The following is a 25,606-nucleotide window of genomic DNA, read 5'->3' as shown; positions in this document are numbered from 1 at the left end:
TAAACTTAAAGATCATGAGGTGATGAATACTACGGAGCCATTATAATTTTTATTTTTTGCCTCCATGTCCCTTCTGGGCTCCTTAGAACACTGATTGGAGGACCCTCTTGTGTTTTTTGTCCCCACAGAGTCCCATAGTATACAGTAGTAGTGTGGTATCTATTCTGCCGTCTCTGTTTAGCTGGTTTTTGCTCAGGCACTGCTTCAGACAGCTGGAATCGACAGCTGGGGTCCTTTTCCACAGGGTTGAGGAGGATTAGCAGCCAACATGCCGACTGTAGGAGTGAAAAGGGATCTCCTTTTCAAAGCTTTGGGAAGAACTTACAGTAAGTCATATTCACTGCACATCCAAGAAATAGACAAGAAGTCCTTAAGCTTATCAGAGATCCTTTGTCTTTTTAAATGCGGAGTCAGAGTTGTTTAGACCAATTAGCCCAACGGTGATCCAACAGTAACTACCGAGCAGCTAACTTATATCATTTTTTAATCGAGTTTACTGTTATCTCGAACAATGAAAGTGATACTTCAATTTTAGATTTCGTCAAGTTCATTTATAATTGTTGAATGAAAGAAAAAGTAATGCTGAAGTGTGACCATCTCTCTACTCAACTGTCAACGTGGTTGCATCATTTCCGCCGGTGTTTCGGTTCAACGAGTGACCGTGTTAGCTACAGTCCATGGCGAGCTGGCGAAGGATAAGTCTGCAATAATATCACTTCATTTTTATTTTTTAAAGTACAGACGTATTTTACAAGTATATTTAAATGTCTTAATGATTAACTAATCAAAGAGGCATTTATGAAGACTTTATGTTTTAAACAGCTGTTGTCACTATGACAACGATGGACGCAGTCGGCCAAAAGCCACTGGTAAACACGGTAGCCCGTTAAGCCAAAACACCGGCTCCTGTCTTTAAACCTGAGTAGGCTGGTGTTGAAGAGAACAGACGATTAATTCTTGAACTATTAATAAACTAAATAATATTATTAAATCACAAAAAACGAGTATGTTATTGTTTACATGTTTATTATACCTAAGAGGTAGACAATAATTCGTTAAAAACAAACACACACACACACAAAACATTGAGATGGCATAATAAAATTCTGATGAAAAGAATCAATGTACTCATTATTATGATTTTCAGAATCCAGAATAAGCCTGTCATAAATGATACATGAAGCCCTTTTGAATAATTTACCATTTCCTTTTGTTTTAGCCGATGAGGAGTTCGACGAACTGTGCTTTGAGTTTGGACTGGAGCTGGATGAAATTGTAAGTGAACTTCACAAAGGGACCAAATCACAACACTCATCAAAAACTTCATTTGGTACACCTATTCAGCTAGTCATTACCACAAATATTGATTCAGCCAATCACATGACAGCATCCAATGCTTTTAGTTATGAAGACATGGTCAAAATAAAGCCCAAACCAAGCATCAGAATAGAGAAGATTCAACTGGCTTTAAACATTCCAGATGTTTGTGTTAAAAAGCAGTTGAATCAGTGTACCTAATAAAATGATTGGGAAGTGTTTATATCTACCACAGGTTGTAAAATATATATTCAGACAGTGTAAATACTTCAAAATATAGAATTCAGACATAACACAAGAAATTTTTACCAGGCAGCTAAATTCTGATCTTTCTTGCAGACCTCAGAGAAGGAGATAATCAGCCGAGAGCAGGGTGACTCTAAGGCATCTGGAGCATCTGACGTCATCCTGTATAAGATCGATGTACCAGCTAATCGCTATGACCTGCTGTGTCTGGAGGGGTTGGTCCGTGGGCTGCAGGTCTTCAAGAATAAGTGAGTGGTATCCTTTTTCTTAAACCTCAAAACACTACTCTGAATTCAAGTATATCTGTTGCCTGCATGCAGAGTTTGAAAATATTCAGTCCAGATTGTACATCAGTCCAGAGGGTTAATATTTTTAGGAATGAAAAAAGGTACAGTTGTGCTGTGATGGCATTAAACCAAAGATGGCATGCCTGACTGTTCTCTTTTCAAGTCAGTATAAAGCGAAATCAGAAATTGTTCTTGAAACACTGAATATATTGGACAAATAGGGATGTAATTAAAAGACCAATAACTGTTTGAATTATCATCACTTTTAGCTTCAGTTTATTGGGTGCACGGCCACAGAAAACTTCAGTGATCCACAGAGGTTTCTTGACATAATTTTGTCCTCCCATAAAAAGTTTAAGGTTCACTTTATTACCCCTGTGAAGGGCAGTGTGTTATGCATTCAGCAATCAGAATACAACCAGACCAATCCTAACAATCATACTAAAACACAATGTATAGCAGCTCAAAGAGAAGGGGATTAACTTCCCTGAGTGGGTCTGGTTTTGATATTCAATGAACAAGCCCATGACATCTAAGTTGGGATTACTGCTTGTTACTGCATGATTTGGAAGCTTTTTTTTTAAATGTATATTTAGCAATTTTACATTACCTCTAAGTGGCCCGTCTGTGAACAGCAGTCTTCTGTTGTATAACAAATGCATAAAACGTATTTGTCATGGTTTCTCACAGCCTTTGAACATTAGATTTATTGCTTCACTGAAGCTACATCCATTGTATTTGTGTTTCAGGTTGGAGGCGCCTCGCTACAGACGTGTTAGCCCAGCCAGTGGGGAGACTCAAAAGCTGATTATAACAAAGGAGGTTGGTTTAAATATTCATGATTTTCAATCATTTAAAACAATTTCAGGCCTGTACCTACCATTAGTTTTGTTTTAAATAGATCTGTGTATTAAAATGGTTGAAACTGAATTGTTTATTTATGTGTTTGTTCTGTGCAGACTGCAGCAGTGCGACCTCATGCTGTGGCAGCCGTGCTGAGGAATATTACCTTCACACAGGAGCGCTATGACAGCTTCATCGAGCTGCAGGAGAAACTCCACCAAAACATCTGCAGGTCAGATAATTTCCTTAGTTATATGTGTTTGGTTATGCTTTCATCTCTTTCTTATTCAGTATGTGTATATTTTGACTCACTCATCTTTGTTGCTGCAGTTTTCATATCAATACTCTCAAACACCTGCAGCTCTCCTCTCTTTATACCAACAGTCGTCTGTGGAAAGGAAATGAAAAACGGACAGCAAACACATATTTTGTGTAGTTTACAGTGAAAACTCATGAAATAGCCATTCATGTATTTTTTCTAACATGCATAAAGCTACATTTTAGAGAATAGCCAGTTGTATCTGCTGCTTACACTACGCCACATAGTTTTAAACTAACTGTTTGGAAATAATTGCTCTTTTTGTATAGAAAGAGGAGCCTAGTAGCCATTGGGACTCATGATCTGGACACCATTAGTGGTCCCTTTACATACACAGCCAAACCTCCTGGTGAAATCTGCTTCAAACCCCTCAACCAGACCAAAGAGTACACTGCTGTTGAGCTCATGAGTCTCTACAAGGTGAGAAGTTAACAGACTTCATGCTGGTGAAAAGAGCAGTTTGTGTGAATGTACCTAACCATGTGTGTTTCTCTTTGCTCCCACAGACGGACAGTCACCTGAGGCATTACCTTCACATTATTGAAGACAAGCCCGTGTACCCCATCATCTATGACAGCAATGGTGTAGTCCTGTCCATGCCTCCCATCATCAACGGTTGGTTTGATCTCCTTTGTTGTGTATCTTAAGCTTTGTTTTCTAATGTACTTCCACTATTGTCTAACATTGTAAATAAGGAAACATTGATGATATACTTGCCAATTACTATACCTATGCATGTTGGCTGCCAGGCATCCCTTGTGTTGGTTTGGCACAGCGGATGTGTTTGCTTTCAGAAAGTAACGTGATACTTACACAAGATGCAGTACTCATTAGCAGTAAGAGGAATGTGGAGACAGAGGAAATGTAGATGTGACTTAGTAACAGCAGGAACAACAATGGCATAAATTATGACGCAGATAAACCAGTTCCACAGTTGTTCACATTTGTACAATCTTTCAAAACACAACTACAACTACTATTCTGTGTTAGAAGTCAACACAGGGACCTGCAAAACTAATTGGAAAAAAGATCATGTCCAACTTCAACTAGTAACCATGTAAACTGGTGCCTTTCTGCTGAGTGCATCCATGGCTGTGTTTGTATCTCTTTAATTTTTTTGTTTGATTCATATATGTTGAGTATATTTTAATATACTGGGGAAAAATCAAACAGAGGCATATGCAGGGATCATTTCTGCAGTCACTTGTCTGTGCACAAAGGAGAATGTTATAAACACTAATGCAGTCCAATTTGCAAAGGTTTTCCTGAGCCTTCGTTCTCTCAGTCTGGTTCAGTACACATTACCACAACCATGGGGAGGACTGCTGACTTGACAAATGTCCAGAGGACAATCACTGACACGCTTCACAAGGAGGATAAGACTCATAAGGTCACTGCTGAGAGGGAGGCTGTTCTTAGAGGCTGTATCAAAGCATATTCATGGAAAGGTGACTGGAGGGGAAAAGGTGCACAGGCAACAGGGATGAGCTCAGCCTTCAGAGCATTGTCAAAGCTGAGGCTGCTATCAGAGCAACCCCCCAGCAGTGCCACAGTCTGATTGGCTCCATGCCTTCACAACACCCCAGCAGTGCCACAGTCTGATTGGCTCCATGCCATGCTGCATCAAAGATACAGTCATTTGTGCTAAAGAGCTCCAACCAAGTACTGAGCACATAAATGCCTGTAAAATCACTTTATTACTCAAATGCCACCCACCCATTACATCTTCGCATCATTTTGGCTTAGCAGAGAAATCAGTACTTGGAAGTTTGTCAACAGAACAAACATCAGGATGATCAACAGTGACACGTCTCTGATGTTAAGAAATATGAGGAAAACAAAAGCTGAGCTTCAAAATCGGTCCCCATAAAAGAAAGAGAGGGTGGAGATGACTGTGCCAATGAATTAATAGGATGTGCGGCATTTTTCAGGATCACAGTGAGCTGACCATGATGAAGGCTAAAGAAATGTGTGTCAGTCAGTGACTTGACTGAAGAGGGCTGTTTATTCTGGCTTCACAGATAGAATTAAAGGTTGAAATAACAGTAAATAAATATTTTCACCATCGCTCCAGCAAGATTTTTATGGTACAACTTGTGTTAATGTAGGACATGTTATGCTAAATGAATGTGTTGTTATTTAAACTGAAACAAATAAAGGTCCAACCTTCAATAAAAGATTTCTGTTAATAACTTAACCTTGTTTCTTGCATGTCTTCAGGCAATCATTCAAAAATTACCCTCAACACAAAGAACGTTTTCATTGAGTGCACAGCCACGGACCAGACAAAGGTACGACAGAAAACGGACTCATGTTTATAATTCTGTGTAAGAGATAAAAAGTGACCTGAAAATCACCTTTTTTTTTCTCCAGGCAAAGATTGTGTTGGACATGATGGTGACCATGTTCAGCGAGTATTGTGCACAGCCTTTCACGTAAGCCTTAAATATACTCATTAACCTTTTCATTAAGTATACTTGTCCCAGATGATATGCTAAAGCTTGAACCAAGCATCAGAATGGTGGAGAAATGTTGATTTAAGAGACTTTTTGGGTACCATTCTGTTGGAATACATAGTGCATCTATCCAACCCTTAAAGTTCACATGTTTTACCCCTTTAAGACAAGTTTATTTTGGTCTCAGCGGTCCCCAAAACATGCCTGTGAAGTTTGTTGCTTTAAAAAACAATCCAGTATTGGATTTTTGCATGTCTAAGAACCTCTCTTTTTCAGTCCTGTTCAGAATTAGCGGTTTCTGTGGCTTTAATTGTTAATGAGCTGTCTGACTCCGCCCCTAACTCCGGCCATCTCAGGAAATGGATGTGGCTTAATGGATGTAGCTCTCCTGATCAGGAAAGGAGGGCGGAACTTTCTTCAAAGCTGGGAGGGCCACTCAAACCTGGGGGCGGGGCTTACTCCCCACATGACATAATGAGGGGAAAATCTGAGGACGGCTTGTTTCAGCACATATTTTCTGAAAGATGCAGAAAGAGAGGGGGGAGGGGGTGAATTTATTTGATTCTTGGGGGGATTGTGCACAGGCCAGGCGCACATATTTTTGTTATAAAGCCTGAAAAAGTGTATTTTGCATAATATGTCCCCTTTAAGAGTGATATGAGACCCGCTGCAGTCTGTTGACTTTTAAACTGATTAGCTGTTAATCAGTGAGATCTTGGTTTTTTAGGATGTACTGCTTTGACTTAAGGATGGTTTGAAGACTTGCAGATGCACTGTTAGCTCTTCCCAGCAGCCCCCAGCTGATGTCTTTACAGAGGAGACTCAGATTTTAACTTTCTGATTTATGATGACATTAAGTGAACCAGACCTCTCATGGGAAAGTTTGGAGAAATGTGTCTTCAGAAAACACAACATCCAACATTTTACATCACAGAAACATGTGAGTGATAGTCTAAACTGTCAAACATGTGTTTTTGCTCATAGATAAAAACTTACACATTGTGGAATATTTGAGCAGTGAATCACAGTATACTATTGGCTTATCTTTACAGTTAGAAAACCATCCACAGAAGCTGTTTTCCATCATTTGTCAGTTTTGCTTCATCCTCCAGATTCAAAGATTTGCTTATTTACTTATAAACTTCCTCTTTGCTCTGTCCAGCTGAATCCAGTCTCATTTTGCCATCACTGATGAGGTTGTGTCTGCATCAGTATACTTCTATAACAGACTTACAGTAAATTTAGAAAGAATTCAGACCTCTTCATTTTCTCTGTTTTGTCATGCCACAGCCTGATACCACAATCTTGGAATTATTTTTATGAAGGACCATAGCATCAGGCTGCCACATAAGAAAAGTGAAAAAAGTGAAGGGGGTCTGAATACTTTCTGAGTGCACTGTAAATTCCCAACATTAATCAGTTTTAAAGAGTAAAACCACCCCAGAGTTTCAGCTGAGGTGCATCTACGCTGGAATTTAAAACTATTTGAACATCATTGACAGGGCTGGGAGGGATATGACATGCCAGCTCACTCCTGACTACTGGTCTCATCAGCTGCTCCTGTGCACTTGATAGTCACTTATAATGTCTCAACAGTCCAAAGTAGACTTACCACGAGCTTAATTACACCAAAAATTATAATCACAATTATTTTGATTGTATTGGGATCAGGATTATTAAACTCGATAACTCACTGATGTGCATTTTCTGATTCACATGCATTCATACAACTTAAACAAGCAATGAATAAATATAGATAGGAGAAAAACAATATGTAAAGTTTTGATACACAATATCTATGAATAAACTGAAAAAACCCCTTCATGCCGAAAGTATCAGCAAACACTGAAACCTTCACCACATTGACAAAATAATAACACAGCACGTGGCACAGTAACCTTTTATTTACAATTATCTTTTTCCTGATTGTGGAATGCCAAAGGTGTGATTGAAATTGAAACTGGATTAATTGCTCAGCACTTGGAGTTTATATGCCGTCATCCTTGTTTTGTGAAAACATGGCTTATTTGTAATGTCTGGGAAAATACCCTACGCTATTCACTAGGGCTGGGCAATTAATCCAGTTTCAATTTAAATCATTGGCTTCCCACAATTATGAAAAGAAGATAATTATGATATTTTTGTTACACTTGTTTTGTCCACAGGTTTTGTCAGGTGGTAAATGTTTCAGTGTTTGTTGTCATATTTTGGCCACAAAAGTTTTTGTTTGTTTCTTCTTTGTTATTATATAGCATTATTTTTTATATATCTGAGTTTTCCACTTGTTTATTTTCATTTATTATTATTATTTTTTTTTTTTAACAAAGTTAAAAAAGTTTATAGGTTCTATCAATACATGGGATGCAGATGTTGTAAAATGCACGCGTAATTGTGTTTCATAACCATGATCTCAATACCGATATAAATAATTGTGATAATGATTTTTGCCATAATCAAGCAGCCCCACTACCCACAATCCTAGAGTATTCCAGTGATGTCATTGTTTAGTGGAACCTGCTGTTAGCTGTAAACAGCAGTGTGAGCTATAAAGCTGGCTATTTGATAGCAGGCATCAGAAACATCACTCGCCACAAAATCTGCCAACAGAAAAAGTCAGTTGTAATAGCTGGGTTTCAACCAGTGGGGGGCAGTCACTATGCATATTTCTAACACAAAATGCAGAATTAAAATTCATTTCACTCACATGTCTAGGTCTAGACCCTAAGTGATGAACAACACTACCAAATACCCATATGAACAGGTTTTTAGCTGAATTATTGTTGTAAAGATTTAGTTACTCTTTAAATAACAGAAAAAGACATTCAGGAAATATTTGACTTTTTCTCACAATTTTAAATCTTGTCCCAATACCAAACTCAAACACTAAAATGTTTTAAGTAATGTAAGTCAGTCAGAGTTAGAATCAAGTTTATTGCAAGTAGAATTACACATGAAAACAATCTTTCTTGGTATTTTGTTCTTGAAGGCGATAAAGAGATCAGTCCATAATACAAATCAAATATAAGCAGCACTCTGACTGTTGGGAATAAACATGAATTAAAAACTTAAAATACAAAGGTACATTATTCATCCATGTCTATGCTACATATATTTTTAAGTAAAATTAAAGAGCTGTACAGTCTTCTAAAGCAGTGGTTCACATCCTTTTTCCCCTAGAGCCCCCTCTACTTGTATCTAACCCAATCTGAGCCCCCCCCCCCCCCCCCCCCCCAGATCCATACAAAATAAAAAATAACTGGAAAGCTGTCAAAAATCAACATCAGTTTTCATAATTTTTTCATGGCCAAAACTGTAAGAAGATAGTTCTATGTTTATCATACCCAAAGATGTTTGTGTACAACTTCTGAGCGGACCCCCTGCCCCCTACTCCGAGATGTTTGGACCCCAGGTTGGGAGCCAGTGTTCTAAAGAATATGCATTTCAGTGAAGGTCAGATTTTTTCCTCTTTTGTGTTCTTGCAGGGTTGAGGAAGCTGAAGTGGTCTACCCAGATGGCAGGATCTGCAAATACCCGGTATAATGCTCACTGCCATTTTCTTACATTAATAAAAACATTTGTCATTATTTATTATTCTGTATGGCTGGTGCATCCCTGAAATACTGAACTAAACTGTTACAGAGACAGAATATAAATTTAGATCACACCCAAGGCACACACATCTCTGAGGAGTCAGATGAAGATACTTAGACTTAATTTAGACTTTGGTCTCTGCAGTGAAGCTGTAAAAACTTTCTTTTAAACATCTCCATCCCCTATGGAAAGTTCCTGTGGTAGAAACTAAACATAGTGCCAAAAAAGAGAAGGCTTTTAATTTTTAAAGTTTTCGTCCTTTCATGTGTTATTTTATGGCAAATTGTAGATAAACTGATTGAGGGAAAAAACACCTACATTCATTTATCATGAATTTCTTCAACTTTCTTTTGATTTCTCTTTTAGGAGTTGGCTTACAGGACAGAGAGGTTGTCCAGTGAATTCGTCAACAAAAAAGTTGGCATAAAGTAAGTCATATCGAGCCACTCTGTGTAACAATTTAACTACAGGCAATTTATTTTGTTTGGTTTGAAATGTGTGCATGTGTTCTTCTTTTGTCCTGGGATTTGCCCATTGAAAAATCAGTGCTGATATTGTTTCTGACTAAAAAATACAGATTTGTCCAATAGCTGATTGTGATGATTTTCTTAGATTAATTGTGGTTACTGATGTTATTATGAATGTTATTAATTTCCCCCCATCTGGGCCAAGTATCTCAGTCAACATTATGAAAACAAAGGGGAACAGAATTAAAGTCATTCAGGCCTTTAATAAACTTTGAGTCAGCTCAAATTCAGTTGTACAAATTTAAAGTGACTTTTAATAGAATCATTTTCAGATTTATTTTTGGAACAAAACAGTTTTGGGTTATGAAGCAATCAAGTGCAGAAATATGCAGTTTCCCAAGAGTCCACTTAAGGCTGGCTGTGAAAACCCAGAAATCTCCCTTAGAGCTTGGATTAAGCCTAACCCTAACCCATCCATGATGGGGTAGATCAATTTTTTCCTTTTATTATTTTACTTCTGGATAAAAACTAACTCCTCTATTTCCATATTATTAAGTAAATTTATGTACTTGTGAGTGTTTTAGCTTTTTGAGAATATTACGCAGGCTTAATGCCAAACAGCTGCTAACAGTCGGATCAGCCTCTGACATTGTTTTCATGAAGAGTGTTTGTTTTGTTTCTCCTGCCAGTGAATCAACGGAGAACATTGCCCAGCTCCTCACCAGGATGTGCCTGCGCTCCCGGGCCACCGGTGTCGGTGATGAGATCGAGGTTGAGATCCCGCCCACACGCTCTGATGTTATCCATGCCTGTGACATCATGGAGGACGCCGCCATGGCGTACGGATTCAACAACATCACCCGCACCACACCACGCACCTACACCATAGCCAACCAGGTACCTGAGTTTTCTGCATGGTTGTAGTTGTGTGGCATTGATAGAGGTGTACGATCATATTTATGTATTTTTATTTCCACAGTTTCCTCTGAATAAACTGACAGAGCTGTTGAGACAAGACCTGGCAGCTGCTGGATTCACAGAGGCCCTCAACTTTGCCCTGGTGGGTAGAGACTTACTCTAATAATAAAGTTTTAGTGGGTCTGTGCTTGCATTGAAGCAAGAAATGAAACAATCCTTTGCTTGAAAATTAAAACCTACTGTGTACTCCGGAGCAGTAATATCCCCCATGGCTCAACTCAAAACCTGCTGCAGACTTATTCTGTCTAGTCGGCACTCCTGAGAATATTAAGAAAATGTCCTTATAGCCTGACTCTTGAAAAATTGAGTTGAGCCAAAACTTGCACTGTTGACTGAAAGGAGTCTTTGGAGGCAGGACATAATGTCAAAAAGATGCTGCAGAAGTCACAGCAGCAGATGAAGTGACAGTCTGACATTTCAATGGGCCTTATTATTAATACTTGGTTCAACTGGGTGTATTCACTGGATGAATAAACAGGTGGAGTTGAATGTGCTGGCAATGGGGAGCTCAGATGGCCAAGCTCCATGTAAGCTGGCAGCCCAGGTTCAAGTCAAGCTGGCTCCCTTCCTGCATGTCTCACCCCTACTCACTCATCCTTGTTTCTGATTCCTTCCACTGTCCCCCTCTAGAAATAAAGGCTTAAAAAGCCTTTATCTTTAAAAAGTCATTACTAAAATGTGCTGGTGGGCAGAGATAAGTATGAAGCTGCTTTAGTGGGATTGCAACCTCCTTCATGCTTGCTCCTGGTGAATTTTCTTGAATATTTCGTGCTGTGATCTCACGAAGTTCATCCAACTTGGGGCATTTACAGTTGGCTTGCAGGAAAAAGACTGAGTATTATTGGAGTGAAAACAATGTCCATTTATGTGTAAACATGTAACCCCCCATGAAAACACCATTGTATGAACATGTCCCACTAATAATAGCTAAAAGTTAGGTGGATGTAATATTTCAGAATCAACCTGATAATCTTTTTACATGACTCCTCAACTGATGCATCACCTCTGAAGGCAGGTTAATGCTTAGCAGCAGCAGGAAATTAAATGATTTTCCTCCAAATATTCTCAACTCAAAGTGTCCTCTCTCTCTTCCGGTAGTGTTCAAAAGAAGATATTGCAGACAAGCTGGGGAAGAAGATCTCAGACATCAAGGCTGTTCATATCTCCAACCCTAAAACTGCTGAATTCCAGGTAAATGAGACCAAACAAAGCTCTTTGGGGCTTTTATATTTAAGGCTTTATTTGTATTATGGTGTTTGATTCTGTCGAATGTCTTTTTTTAACGCATTAAAGCCTGTTGTATCATATTTGATACATACTTTTATGATATCTCTATCTAATCAATATGATCACAAATTACAAAAAAAGACTTCTGAATACATTCTGGTAAATGATAAAAATGCCCTCAAGTGGATTATCAGTTACCAAGATCACCTAATGTATCAAATGAGATACAAAAAATTATATATGTTAAATTTTATGGATATCTGGATTTTTTTGGATTTCAGTAGAAAGTGAAATAAACATTTCAGTTCTAAAAAATTTTAATTTTCTGGCTATAATTTGTGTTTTCAGGCTTTAATGGGTTAAACTTGTGATGATTTTAATTCACATGAGGTTTTAGCATTGTTTCAGAACCCTCTCACTGTTGTTATTACACCTAAAAACTCCTAACCCATTACCTTATTGCCATTCATGCACACTGGTCATGCAAGCTAAAACGGGAAACCAAAATGAAATGCTGCATGGAATTTAACTGATTTAAATTTCATTTCTCTGGTTTGCATGAAGGCAGAAGTATTATTGTATGAATAAAAGTGCACGACAGCAGCCAACTTGGCAGTTTCTCTTGCTTCAAGTTGAGACCTTTGTTTCCTCTTAGCCTTAAGGCTCTTCATAACCTATCGCTCCTGTGCCTCTCTGTTCTCCTTCATAACTTCACACCTACCCATGCTCTCTGATCTTCCTCCTCCGTGTTCCTCTTATATTGTGGTCAATAAGCATACTATTGTTAGTGCTACTTACAGTAACCAGTCATTTCTGTAAGGATTAGGCCTGGAATCTGTTTTTCTTTTCAAATCAATGTATAAATTATATTCATAGATATTTGTTTTACCACATGCTCTATTTAAAAATATATTAATATATTGGAAAACAACTTAAAAAATCACCCAGCATGAGGACAGTGTGTCAGAAAATCTTTGTTTCTGGGAAAAGAGTAATCTAGATAGCCTTCTCCATCCCTTCTAGACTAAAGTTTCTGTTGTTTAGTGGAGTCTGAGTCTGAAGTTTGTCTTTGTAGTAATATTTCCTGTAATGCTAAAATATTTTGGGGCGCAGGTGGCCTAGTGGTCTTTGAATCCAACCTGTGGCACTCTCCCACATGTCTCTCCCCAGCTCTCTCATCCTTGTTTCTGATTCTGTCCACTGTCCACCTCTGTCAATAAGTCATAAGCCCCTCCCAAAAAAATCTTTAAGAAAATGTTTAATCCAGAAAACATACATGAAATATTGTAACAAAAATATTCTGCTTTTTAAAAAATATTTTCTAATGACAGCTAAAGGTTGCAACTCATGCAAACACTTGATTGTATTTGAAAATGACTGAGGTGATTGAAAAACAAACCCTCTTTATATGTGAGCTTTAGTAAGGAACATTGCTTGAATTATAAGCCAGTGAGAAACTATGTTGTAAATGTCACCTGAGTGATGAGTGATATTTCAATTGTTCCTGCAGAAGGCGCTCTTTTCCTCTCGGAAAGGATTGTAGCTTTAGTATCCAGCCTGACCGCTCTGTTTCACCACCAGGTGGCGCGCACCTCCTTGCTCCCAGGTCTGCTGAAAACCATCGCTGCCAACAGGAAGATGCCCCTTCCTCTCAAACTGTTCGAGATCTCTGATGTGGTGCTGAAGGATGAGACCAAAGGTGGGCGTCTGCATGTGTGAAGTGAAGGAGGAAATCATTCAGTCTTACATAACGCCTCCAAACTGTTCCCAACAAACTTTTTCAATGGTTTCATACTCTGGAGAGATGCTACTAATAATCCATTGATTTAAGAGGTGAATACCTTAATAACAGTGTAATAAAATAATGTGTAGTTCCTTAAACAGTTGGTTCAGTATAGGAATGCTACAGCTGTAAATCATTGCTAGATAATAAACATATGAACTTGTGAACCATCTAAATCAAATGTTTTATTATAGATCAGGACAATATGTTTTCAAATATTAGTTTTTAATTGTAACTTAGAAATACATTTACTACATGCTCTTAGAAACTTTAAATGTGGTTAGATAAGTAAGGTAAAAACAGTAAACAGCTGCATGTTAAAATAAGGGTTTGAGGAGGGGCTGCAGGGTGATTCTTCAGTTTTTATCAGTCAAAAACAGATCAAGGAATTCATCCCAGTATTGAGCACTATGAGTAGTTTTAAAAGCCTGAATATTTCTGATATTTCTGATGCTCTCATGGTGAACCTCAGGGTGCTGCCTGCTTGGAGCATACCTGGCTGCTTACCAAAAATTTTCTGTCTTTGACGGACTTTATTTTAAACAGTTACATAGAAATATGATGGATGTCCATCATTTGTACTGATTAAGATACTGACATCTAAATCCTCTCAGAATTACAATAATGTGAAAAATGCAACAGAATGACACTTGGCAAACATTTGCATGATGTACGTAGGGTAGACCAGGATCATGGACTTTAGAAAAATATAAGATGAAGAAGCCAGAGTGGTGACTGACATTTTTGGTCACTCAGGCTTTGTTGTTCATGAAGGGGGATTTCAAAGCCAATCCATGGCTGTCAATATACTGAAAACACTCTCAAACTAAGTTCTAGTCCACATGTAAACTGGTATTGTTGAAAATGGAGTTTGTCCTCCAGCGTTTACAGAAATAATCCTGTCTGCACGTGCTACATCCTAAAAAACATCTTTGTCCACATTAAAACAGAAAAAAATGCACTGTTTTCTAAAATAGCCATCTACGTGTTTATAAAAGGCCTAACTCCTGATCAGCCTGGAGACAAAGAGGTGAATCAGACAGGTCTAAAGCATTAAGCCTGTGTATGTAATATACACTTGGGCATATTGAGATTTTAAATTTTCTGTTCTCTTAAATATCATGTGTTTCAAAGTGATTTAATCCCAATTATTTTAATGATCACTGGTATCATAAAGTACAGAAACCTTATGATTTTCAATCAGATTTGTAACCAAAAAAGAGAAGGAGCACTGTATAAAAACATGCACAAATAGGTTGGAAACATCTGGAAAAATGGAGGGAACTGGTGATCCTTTTGCTCATTGCCAGTTTTCCAAATGTTTCCAACATATTTGTGCAATTTAGACATTATGCAGGATTTTACCTGATACTAAGAAATAACAATATTGAGTGTCTGGGACTTTGATATGATGCCATGATATCAATGAGTTATCAATATCATTAGATTTTTACTAACAATGTATGTGCTTCCTTTATTACATACAATAAATTGAATGATTATTTTGCATTCAAATCAATTTTCAATAGATTATCTACTAAACAATATCAAGACAGACAGACTCTTTTACTAAATATTATATAAAACTCTCTCCTCTATCTATACATATATATGTGTATATATAAACAATACTGTCTTGTCCTCTTTCTCAATTATAAATGCATGGATGAATCTTGGACTTGATAAAATTCCCAGCCCCAAATCAGGATGACTATTTTAACACAGATGGGCTATGAAGATCAGATCTTTTATCAGTCACTGGTGTAGCTTTGTTCTGAACACCCACTCTCCTTCCTCTTCATCCCAATGACCAGATGTGGGAGCAAGGAACAGCCGGCGTTTCTGTGCCGTTTACTACAACAAGAGCCCGGGCTTCGAGGTAATCCACGGCCTGCTGGACAGAACCATGCAGCTGCTGGAGGTGCAGCCAGCCAACGGTGAAGGATACCACATCCAGGCAGCAGAGGGTAAGAGCATGGAAACCAACAATAACATCTGAAGTAGTATACATCCAGAAGCTTGCTCTACTAGTAAATATCTTAAGACTGGATTAATACAGCATCTGGAAAATCCCAGGGCAGATTTAACTTTGAACATCTCTTTTACACACCATGCTGGTGAAATGAATGAGTCTGGGTCACGAGAGGTTGAAGGGCTGGTTTCATTGAGATTATGTAAATCCTGTCTGTGATGAGCAGCATTTGCATTCTTGGGTTTGGTTATTACTGGAGCATCTTACGCAGTTTTGTTCATCGTCTGACATACCGACTCTCTCTTTTACTCAGATTTAGACACAGCGTCCAAAGTCAGTTTGATTAAGAGCTGTGGAAAGATTTGAGTGGCTGAGACACAAATTAGATGCATTACTTTGTGATGCATTTGATTTTATTGATATAATGTTAAACTGTATTGTTAAGCATGATACTGGCTTATTACAGATGTAAGTATATAGGTGCATCTAAAAATGTTAGAAAAAAGTTTTTTTTTTCCCAGTAACTTAATTTAGAGAGTGAATTTGCATGTATTCTAGACACCCAAAGTGAAGTTGTAATCCTGATTACGGTTTATAGATCACTAGAATCAAAGAAAAGTATCTCAGAATAGTAGAATATGGTGGAAAAGTCTAAGTTTTTATCAGTTATTTCAGTCTTGAGAAGAGCTCTAGTCGACCTGAGATCTCAAGAAACCTGCAAAGGTTTCCTGAGCCTTCATTCTTTCACTCTGGTTCAGTTCACACAGCCACAATCATTCATGGAAAGTTGACTTGAAGGGGAAAGTGTGCTAAGAAAAGGCCTACAGGCAACAGGGATGAATGAGCACAGCCTTCTGAGGATTGTCAAACAACGCAGATTCCAGAACTTAGGAAAGCTTCGTTGTCTCACTTTGGCTAAGGAGAAAGAACTGGGCCGTCGCAAGTCAAGGTTCCAGAGTCTGAAGGATCTTGGAGGCACAAAATCCCAGGTGCTTGAAGTCAAGTGTTTTCAGTTTCCATGGCGTGATGGTTTGGGGTGTCGTTCCATCTGCTTGCATGTTTGAGCCCTGTGCCTTTTCAATTCCAAAGTCAATGCTGTCGGCCATCTGTCAGGAGATTTTAGAGCACCTCATCCTTCCATCTGCTGAGAAACTGATGTCCTTTTCTAGCAGGATTTGGCACCTGTCCACAGTGAAGTCAAAACTACCAGAAACTGGTTTGCTGACTATGGTATTACTGTACTTGATTGACCAGCCAATTAGTCTGACCTGAACCCCATTGAGAATCTCTTGGGAAATGGCAAGAGGTAGATGAGAGACACCAGACTGAACAATAAAGATGAGCTGAAGGCTACTATCAAAGCAACCTGGGCTTCAAAACACACCAGCAGTGCCACATACTGATTGGCTTGACATCATGTAATCTGGGTAAACAAAGACCAAGAACTGAGTGCAGAGCAGAATTTTCTCTTAAGGTAAACCTTTCTGTTTTATAAATCCTTTTGGATTGTTTTGTAATATTGTCCTTTTTGAGAAGGTGGATTATTGATTTTCGTGGGCTGTAAGTTGTAATCATCCAGATTAAACCCCAGAAACTCTTGAAATATTTTACTTTGTGTTGAATCTAAAATATATGACAGTTTTACTTTATAATTTAACTGCAGGAAAAAATAGACTTTATATTTTTTGGAGTGCATTTGTTAGCTTATTTGTCACAGCAATGCCAAAATGTGCCAAGATATTTTGTAAATTTTTTTTAAGATTTAGTTTTGGGCCTTTTCGTACCTTTACTAGAAAGAGGAGGACAGTGGATAGACTTGGAAACAGGGAAGAGAGTGTGGTTAGACATGCGGTAAAGGGCCACAGGCCAGATTCGAACCTGGGCTGCCCATGTACGTGGTGCGCACTTTAAACCACTCCACCATCTGTGCGCCAGTATTTTATAAATTTAACCAAGGGTTACGATACTTCAATAAAAAAGCCACATTTACGCATTACTCTAGAAATGCATCCAATAGGCGAGCAAATTGCTATGTGCCCAGAAAATGGGCAATTTGGAATTTGCAGGTTAGCCATGAGCTACCTGAGTGTGACATGATGGGAAAAAAACTAATTCAGCCACAATCCTGCAATAGCACATCTACATCTCTGATTGGTGGAGCTTGCTTTTGCCATAAAAATGTTTACTTTTCCCCTGAAAGTGGACTACTACCACTGAAGTTAACTCTGGTATTACGGCATAGGTCTAGCACTAAATACCCTTGGGTATAAGCTTGAAATAGGTTGTCTGGCTGTTTCGTTACTCTTCAAAGGCCTAGACTCAATTTTATCTCTGTGATGCATCTGATCTGCTGTGAAATCCAGAAATGTTCTGAAGCGTCGCTCAGGTCGATCTGTATGCGTTTTGACTCTCACACTCCCAGAGAGACTTTCATACATTATTCCAGTCTTGGATTTTGCTCAGTCCTTCCACTTTCTGCATTTCCTCTCGCTCTCTCTCTCTCCTTGGCTTGCATGTTCCAAGGTCACGCCTCAGGATATCCACTGCTGGCCCACTCTGACTGCAAATCAATGGGCTCAAGTATCAGTGGAAGAGGGCAGTGAGGAGAGGGGGGAGACGGAAAGTGGAGAGGAAGAAGGGATGAGACTGGGGAGGATGTGTGGGGAGAGACAGGGTGACGGCTGGAGGTGTAAGCAGGAAAGAGCTACAAGAGCGTGTAAAATCTGCAGTGTGGACGAGTCCATGGGAGTCACGTCACACACTGCAGTGCTGAGCAGCAAGACAGGCTGGCACATACAACACCACCCACGGGTGCTTAGACTGTCCATCTGACACACAAACACCTAAAAGGGAGCTAAAATGGGCTGTGTGCCTGCTCTAATGCACAACTCACTGGACACGCACCCCCACTCAGTCTACCTTCACTTCTATTTTTTCCACACTTTATGCACCATTAGCCTGACCCCCCCCTCCCCACATATGTCAGCGTGTCCTTAACCCCATTACAAGGCCATGACCCCAGCCTGAGAGCTCACCTGAAGCAGACTCAAACACCGCAGGATGTGTCCATCAGCACTATGACTAACTCACCGTTACAGAGTGAGAGTGGCCAAGGGAATACACGTTAGCCGAGTTTCCTCCACTCAGCGGGAGAAGAGGATGAAATAACGAGTCAGGGGATCAGAAGTGGAAGTAGAAACCACTTAAGAGACAGATGCCTGTGTTTCACTTAACAACTGTGTCCAATGTAAAGTCTTGGCCCAGATAGCCTTTGTTACAAAAGAGACCTGAAGTTCATATGTGGTCATTTGTTCAATAACTGACATCAAGTGTTCCACCTCATAAGTGTTTTTTAAGAGGAGTACTGATGTTTAATACAACCTCAAATAACTGGTGGGATGCAAGACTGGACTGGTTATATTTTAAATGATTTTATTGCAGCATGTGAGAGTGTTGTCACATCTGTGTTCTCCTGTGCCATGGCAGTCCTGCAGAGTCTACATTATATGGACAAAAGTATTTGGCCATGTAGTTACAGTCACGTGTTTTTGATCTGACCTGTTGCCACAGGTGTATAAATCAAGCACCTAGCCATGCAGTCTCCATTTGTGATACAGAGTGGGTTGTTCTGAAGAGTTCAGTGACTTCAAGTGTTGTACTGTGATGGATGCCACTTCTGCAGTAAGATGGTTCGTGAAACTTTATCCCAGCTGGATATTCCACAGTCAGCTGTAAGTGATATAATTAGAAAATGGAAGCATTTAGGAACAACAGCGATTCAGCCATGGAAGACCGTGTAAAATCTCAGAGTTGGGTCAACGACTGCTAAAGTGCGTGGTGCGTAAAAGATGATAACACTCTGCTGATTCCATAGCTGAAGTTCCCCTTCCCATGGCCAAGCAGCTGCATGCAAGCCTCGCATCACCAAGTCCAATGCCAAACATCGGATGGAGTGGTCTAAAGCATACTTACACTGGACTGTAGAGCAGTGGAAATGTGTTCTGTAGAGTGACGAATGACCCTTCTCTGTTTAGTAATCAGATAGGTGAATCTGGGTTCAGCAAATGACTGGAGAATGCTACCTGCCTGATTGCATTGTGCCAACTGTGAAGTTTGGCAAAGGAGAGATAATGGCATGGGACTGTTTTCATGGTTTGGGCTAGGCCCCCTTATCTGCAGTGAAGGATAACCTTAATGCTTAGCATACCAAAACATTTCGGACAAGGCTACGCTTCCAACTTTGTGGCAACAGTTTAAGAAAGGCTCTTTCCTGTTCCAACATAGCTGCACGCCTATGCACAAAGCAAGGTCTGTAAAGAAATGGTTTGATGAGTTGTGGAAGAACTTCACTGGCCCACACAAAACCCCTATCTCAACCCCATTGAAACCACAGCAAAACACTCCAAAAATCTCGTGGAAAGCCTTCGAAGAACTGAATGTTTTGACAGTATTTTGTGAGGCAATTGTCAGATATGTGCTCTCCTGCTACAGGGCAAAGTCATCCCCTGATCAGCTGTATGGGTCTGTGGCATTGATGAAGAAAACAATAAACTTAAATAAAGCAAATCTAAAAATGATCTATTTCAACTTGAGTGGTGATGACATGCCACTTACTGTAGATGCTTTTATGACCCAGAGTGCTTTCCACCCCTGATTGCCACTACTGTTGCCAGGTGCCTCATACCAGTGTTTCCTGAACTTTTTTTTTTTCCGTTTATCCACTTTTTAGAAGGCACAAGCCATCGTGACCCAACAATGTAGTTTTCTGTATGTTATTGCTTATCAAGTCTGCCTCCTGAACCATCCTTGGCTGGTTGGTTGAGCTGATGGCTAGTGCTAGCTTGAATAACATTAATTCTGGGCTCAGTCTGGTCCTGACATGGCGCTTTCCATTTTTATGAGCCTAGAGGGGGCCACTTTACTTTCCTTTATCATCAGGGCCATGTACGACCTGCTACCTTTCCCCCCAAATCTGAAACTGTGGTATGGAGAAGATCCCACCTGTTCTGTGTCAAGCACCAGCATCCCTAAGGCACATTCTATCAGGGTGCACTACCAGTCTCACCCAAGGGCGCTACACTTGGCGACATAACCAAGTACTCAGAGTTGGCGTCAACACTGGAAGAGAAGTGAACCACCATAAATGCTCTCCCACAAACATCAGACAAGGTCCACTTCAGACAGTTTATACCAGCAGGCCATCCTCAAGAGCACCAAACATCACCAAAGGATGCAAGCATTCTGCAGGCGGCTCGAGATTGGAAGTGGACTTGAATAAAAAAAACTTGTGTTTCCCCCAGAGATAGTGACAACAGCACTCCACAGACATGGTCCTGTGGTCTCAAACAGCAAAGCTGGCTTATGTCTTGGAGCTGACGGTACCATGGGAAGACGGTGTTGAAGAAGCTTTTGAGAGGAAGAAAAACAAATATTCTGACCTAGCAGCAGAAGCATCTCAGAACAGCTGGAAAACAGTCATCTTCCCAGTAGAGGTGGGGTGCAGGGGCTTTGTTGCTACATCCACCACCTGTCTGTTGAGAAAAATAGCCTCCAACAGGCTATCAAAGCCTTATCAAGTGCTGCCAAAAAAAAGCAGCAATTGGCTCTGGATAAGGCGGAATGACAACGCCTGGGAAAAAAGTAGAAACAGGCAGTATGCAGCCAGGTGTACACCTGGCTCAGGGAAAAGGACACCCCTGCCATGCAAAGTCCATCGAGTGACTTTGAGGGTATGGCATGGAGGGGGGTGTACCTGGGATGCTGGGTACACCGTTAAGCCCTCTGGAGACGTCGTGGCTTAAATTAACGCAACATCGATGAAGCAGGGTGCCCACCTGATGACCCCAATGATATACCTACCCTCCCTTTCACCACGCAAGTCCGACGGCTAACATCGAGAGCGCCAACTATCCGAGGGGATTGAAACGTCTAGTTCAATTTGCTTTACTACTCCGTCACATGGCTTTCTTTGAATTCTTGTCCTCTTGGGCTTTCAGTGGCGGTCCAGTCTGGAACAATGACTTTCTTTTTTTTTTTTAATCAAGCATCCATAACTGTGACTTTATCTCTTTTGCCACCCAGTGGCTGGTAGAGCCTTGTTTTCTGTTTTATTATGCTGCAGAGTGTTAAAGGGTAGTGTCGCCTATGTGGCTACAATGTATGCTGCGGATATAAATCTTTCGTCAAATACTGTAGCAAAGAAATTCTGAAAACTCATTTGGCGACCCCAAAAAAATCTCCCACAACCAAGCCATGGATCCCAACCCAGACTTTGGGAATGAGTGCCTTACACAACCCAACTTGAAAAACACTGAAATATTCCCTGAAGTATAAAATCCCAGATAACCACAATGTTTAACTCTGTTCAGTACAGATCCTGAAGGTCTACCAGCTCACTGAGTTAAAACACTAACAGCTTCTTTGGAGGCCGTGTGTTTATCCAATGTCGTTTTCACATTTAAAAAGTCACTTCTTCAAACAAAAAACACAAGGGGAGTCAATTATTATCATTTCATAATGCAGAAAAAGGAACAGACTGAACGTGATGTACTCTGTATTGTTTCCTGCTTGCTTCCTCTGCCAACCACTTGGCTGCTATGGCAATATCAGCCGGCTAAATGGGTTACCTGATACAACCATGTAACTCTCCAACTGCTCTGAAAGCTCAAAGTTGGACAAGAGTGGGCGAAAAGTGGCCTGGCTCAAGTGTTGCATTTTCATTGACTGATTGGTTATTGAGGATATACCAGTGAGCTATTTATATGGTCTCCATGACACCACGCTCATGGTACATTTAGATGATGTGGTTGGAGACGAGCTCATTGTTGTTGATTTAATTCCCCTGATGGAGACAGAAGAGGCAACCAAATTAAGTGGTAGAATATCCCTGCTTAGGAGCCCACACAAAGTACAGCCCATGTGTGCTGTAAGCCTTCATACAATGTGATGAGTGAACATCCAGGCAGTGGGCTCTGGAAGCCATTAGCAAAGCAGCGTGGGAAGAAGCGTTGCACTATGGGAGAATGCCATGTCTGTGCATGTGTGGGGCTGTTGTCACGGCAACCTCTGTATCTTGTTAGATCTCTATGAAGTCTGTCTCTCTGCCTGTCAGTGATTTTGAACATAGTGAGCAAAACAGCTCTGACAATGACAAGCGTTTTGTCGTCGGAGCGTCGTCTTCCCTCTGGACTGGAGTGACCTTAAATTCTTATGACACTGACACAGTGGAGCATCAGATTTTAATAGAGGAAGTGTGTGTCTGAAATTGATGGATACATAAGATCTAATTATAGCCAAATGGCCTGCGGAGGTAGTCGCTCAAGAGTAATGACCTGTGACATTTTCACATAAACCAAGCAGCTCTACCAATGATTGATATTAAACAATAGAGAGAGAGCTTATTCCCTGACCATTAGAGCTTTTGATTTTTATTCACTTCCTGGGAAAAATGCTTGTGGCAAACAGGACATGGTTCCATTTTAGGGTTTGTTTAGTTCACAATGATCCGTTTATTCCAGTGTGGGTGAATAAATGACTGTCAAAAGAAAATCCAGAAACAAGAGAGGCAGCTTGGTGCTGCCCACTCTCTGTGACTGACTCATAATCAGTGGAACAATATGCAAAAACCACTCGAGCATAATGCTCATTAACTGTATGTACTGTATATAGGTAGACCCCATGCCTCTGCCTCCTCATGGCGCAAGTTCAGACCCCCTTGAGACGGGAGCTAACCAAAACACTCATTTAACTCACCTATAATATGGCAAACGTCCCCTTAGATTGTAACAGCCAACAGCAGAACAATCCATGTGTCAGGTTGAAGAAGACACTCAGGCTAATGCAGAGTTCAACAACTCTTGTGTTTGTTATGTTTCCTCTTGCTGTTTCTCCTCTAATCTGCTATTCTGGTGCACCATAGGAAGCTCATTCATTAACAGAACTGTTAGTCATGGTATTATTCCACTTTGAAATGATTTAAAGAAAACTAATGCTGGAAATTACAACAAATTTCCTCTGAAAATGAAATATAAGTGGATGAATCAAATAGTCCTTTTGATTCTTAACTAAGGGAAATGACCCAGAAGCATGTAAGGCTACTTTTACACTGCAGTTAAACATGACCAACATGTGACTCTTGCTCATAATACAAGTACTGTTTATTGTTACTGCTGGACAAATCAGAAGTGTTCAAGAAAGAGGGGGTAGCAATGGACAGAGTTTTGTTGAGCTGCAATCTGACAAAGGCGACTGGTGTAGCTATTGGCCTGGATGTAGCTATAGCGGCAGTTTTTACATGAAATGGCAGCATTTCTTGAGTAAAGAACTACACTGAAGCTTTTCTTGGTAGAATAGATGTTTTTGTGTTTCTCCCAACTGGCTTTAGTGGGAGATAGTCTTAACAACTGGCCTCACTAACTAACAGATGACAACAATAGTGGATACTGCGTCAGGTTCAGACTTTGGAGCTGTGCCCACTATGTAATTTGTCGCTCTAATGAATAAGACAGACAGAACTTTCATCCTCCAAGATTTTTTCAGTGGTTCTGCCCTTCAAAAACAGAATATGAGCAGTTGCCTGGATGGATGGATGGGAGATATATGAAACAGTCTGTTTGGCATGTCCATTTACTAATGGAAGGCCTCTTGTCCAATCAGAGTACTTAGTTGGATCTACCTGTTGCACATTGTTAAATACTTTAGCAAAGTAATATTTTAATGTGCAATTTATTCAGTAATCATTTATATCTGTTGTTCTTTTTCCTTCCAGATTCCACCTATTTCCCTGGTCGCTGTGCAGAGATCTTCGTCTGTGGTAAAAGTGTGGGTCGTCTTGGGGTCCTCCACCCAGACGTCATAACACGCTTTGAGCTGACCATGCCCTGCTCGGCCCTGGAGATAGACATCGAGCCCTTCCTGTGATTTCATCTTCTTGAACTTAAACCCTAACTCAAAAATACTTATTTTATAGATAAACCGAGAGTCAGTAAGAGTCAACAAGAAAATAAAAGATAAAAACGTTGATAAGCTTTAATTTAGCTGGTGCATGAAAAAATTGAAAAAACAAATTTAAGCTTAAATATTGCAAACATTTTGTGTTTTATAAATCAGAAGCTGTTTTTGCTGAAGTTTGAATAATTAAAGATTAACAAGACTTCTTTGTGTTCCTGAAGTGAATGGTGTACATCTGTGTGGGGGCTTGTACATGCATGCCTGTTCTTAATTTAGCTTTCTTGTGCCTTGGGGTTGAAGCATGGTAATTAAACTCAGTGACTCATTACCTGTTGCTTTGTTGCCTTGGTTCTTCCAGTGGCCACACTGCTGAAACCACCCTCACACATGACGTCCCCCTGCAGGAAGTCCTCAAGCACAAGTTCCCCACGCAAGAAGATTCCTCTCAGGTCCCATCCTCCTGCCTGACGTCCACAAAAACTGTGTTTGGTGACATGCTCACACCCACCGGCCTTAAAGCTCTTAATGACTTTCTGGCAGATAAAAGCTACATAGAGGGCTTTGTGGCATCTCAGGCAGACATTGCAGTATTTGATGCCATCCCTTCTGCTCCCTCGCCGACCTTCTGCCACCTCCTGCGCTGGTATAACCACATCAAGTCCTTCCAGAGAGAACGAAGCAGACTTCCTTCAGCTAAGAGTCAGTTTGTGCTACCAGCTACTCCCCCAGCCTCCACAAACAACACCAGCGACGACGACATTGACCTATTTGGCTCAGATGATGAGGAAGAGAGCGCAGAAGCTGCTAGAATCAAGGAGCAGCGCCTGGCAGAGTACGCCGCCAAGAAGTCTAAAAAGCCGGCTCTCATTGCCAAGTCCTCCATCCTGCTTGACGTCAAGCCTTGGGACGACGAAACAGACATGGGCAAGCTGGAGGAGTGCGTCCGAAGCGTCAGCATGGATGGGCTGCTGTGGGGGCAGTCCAAGCTGGTCCCGGTGGGCTATGGTATCAAGAAGCTGCAGATAGGATGCGTTGTGGAGGATGATAAAGTGGGAACAGACCTGCTGGAGGAGGCCATCACCGCCTTTGAGGAATATGTTCAGTCTGTGGATGTGGCTGCCTTCAATAAGATCTGAATCACACAGACGCTGAATAAATTCACTGAATGGTA

General features: G+C 40.3%; 1 protein-coding gene across 1 annotated transcript; it reads left to right on the top strand.

Annotated features, from left to right (window-relative positions):
• The first annotated feature begins 202 nt into the window (after positions 1–202).
• farsb (phenylalanyl-tRNA synthetase subunit beta) lies at positions 203–25,606 on the top strand. Its single transcript, XM_041809627.1, has 18 exons — positions 203–326; positions 1,220–1,275; positions 1,657–1,811; positions 2,600–2,672; positions 2,810–2,925; positions 3,282–3,432; positions 3,519–3,627; positions 5,233–5,303; positions 5,386–5,447; positions 8,951–9,002; positions 9,426–9,487; positions 10,216–10,423; positions 10,506–10,586; positions 11,603–11,695; positions 13,313–13,430; positions 15,329–15,481; positions 24,254–24,401; positions 24,794–25,606. The coding sequence occupies exons 1-18, from the start codon at positions 269–271 to the stop codon at positions 25,569–25,571; spliced, it is 2,544 nt and encodes an 847-aa protein (XP_041665561.1). The 5' UTR covers positions 203–268; the 3' UTR covers positions 25,572–25,606.

Source organism: Cheilinus undulatus, linkage group 2 (assembly GCF_018320785.1).
Source record: "Cheilinus undulatus linkage group 2, ASM1832078v1, whole genome shotgun sequence".
In the NCBI taxonomy this organism is placed as follows: domain Eukaryota; kingdom Metazoa; phylum Chordata; class Actinopteri; order Labriformes; family Labridae; genus Cheilinus; species Cheilinus undulatus.
This window is presented reverse-complemented; position numbering and strand designations above follow the sequence as displayed.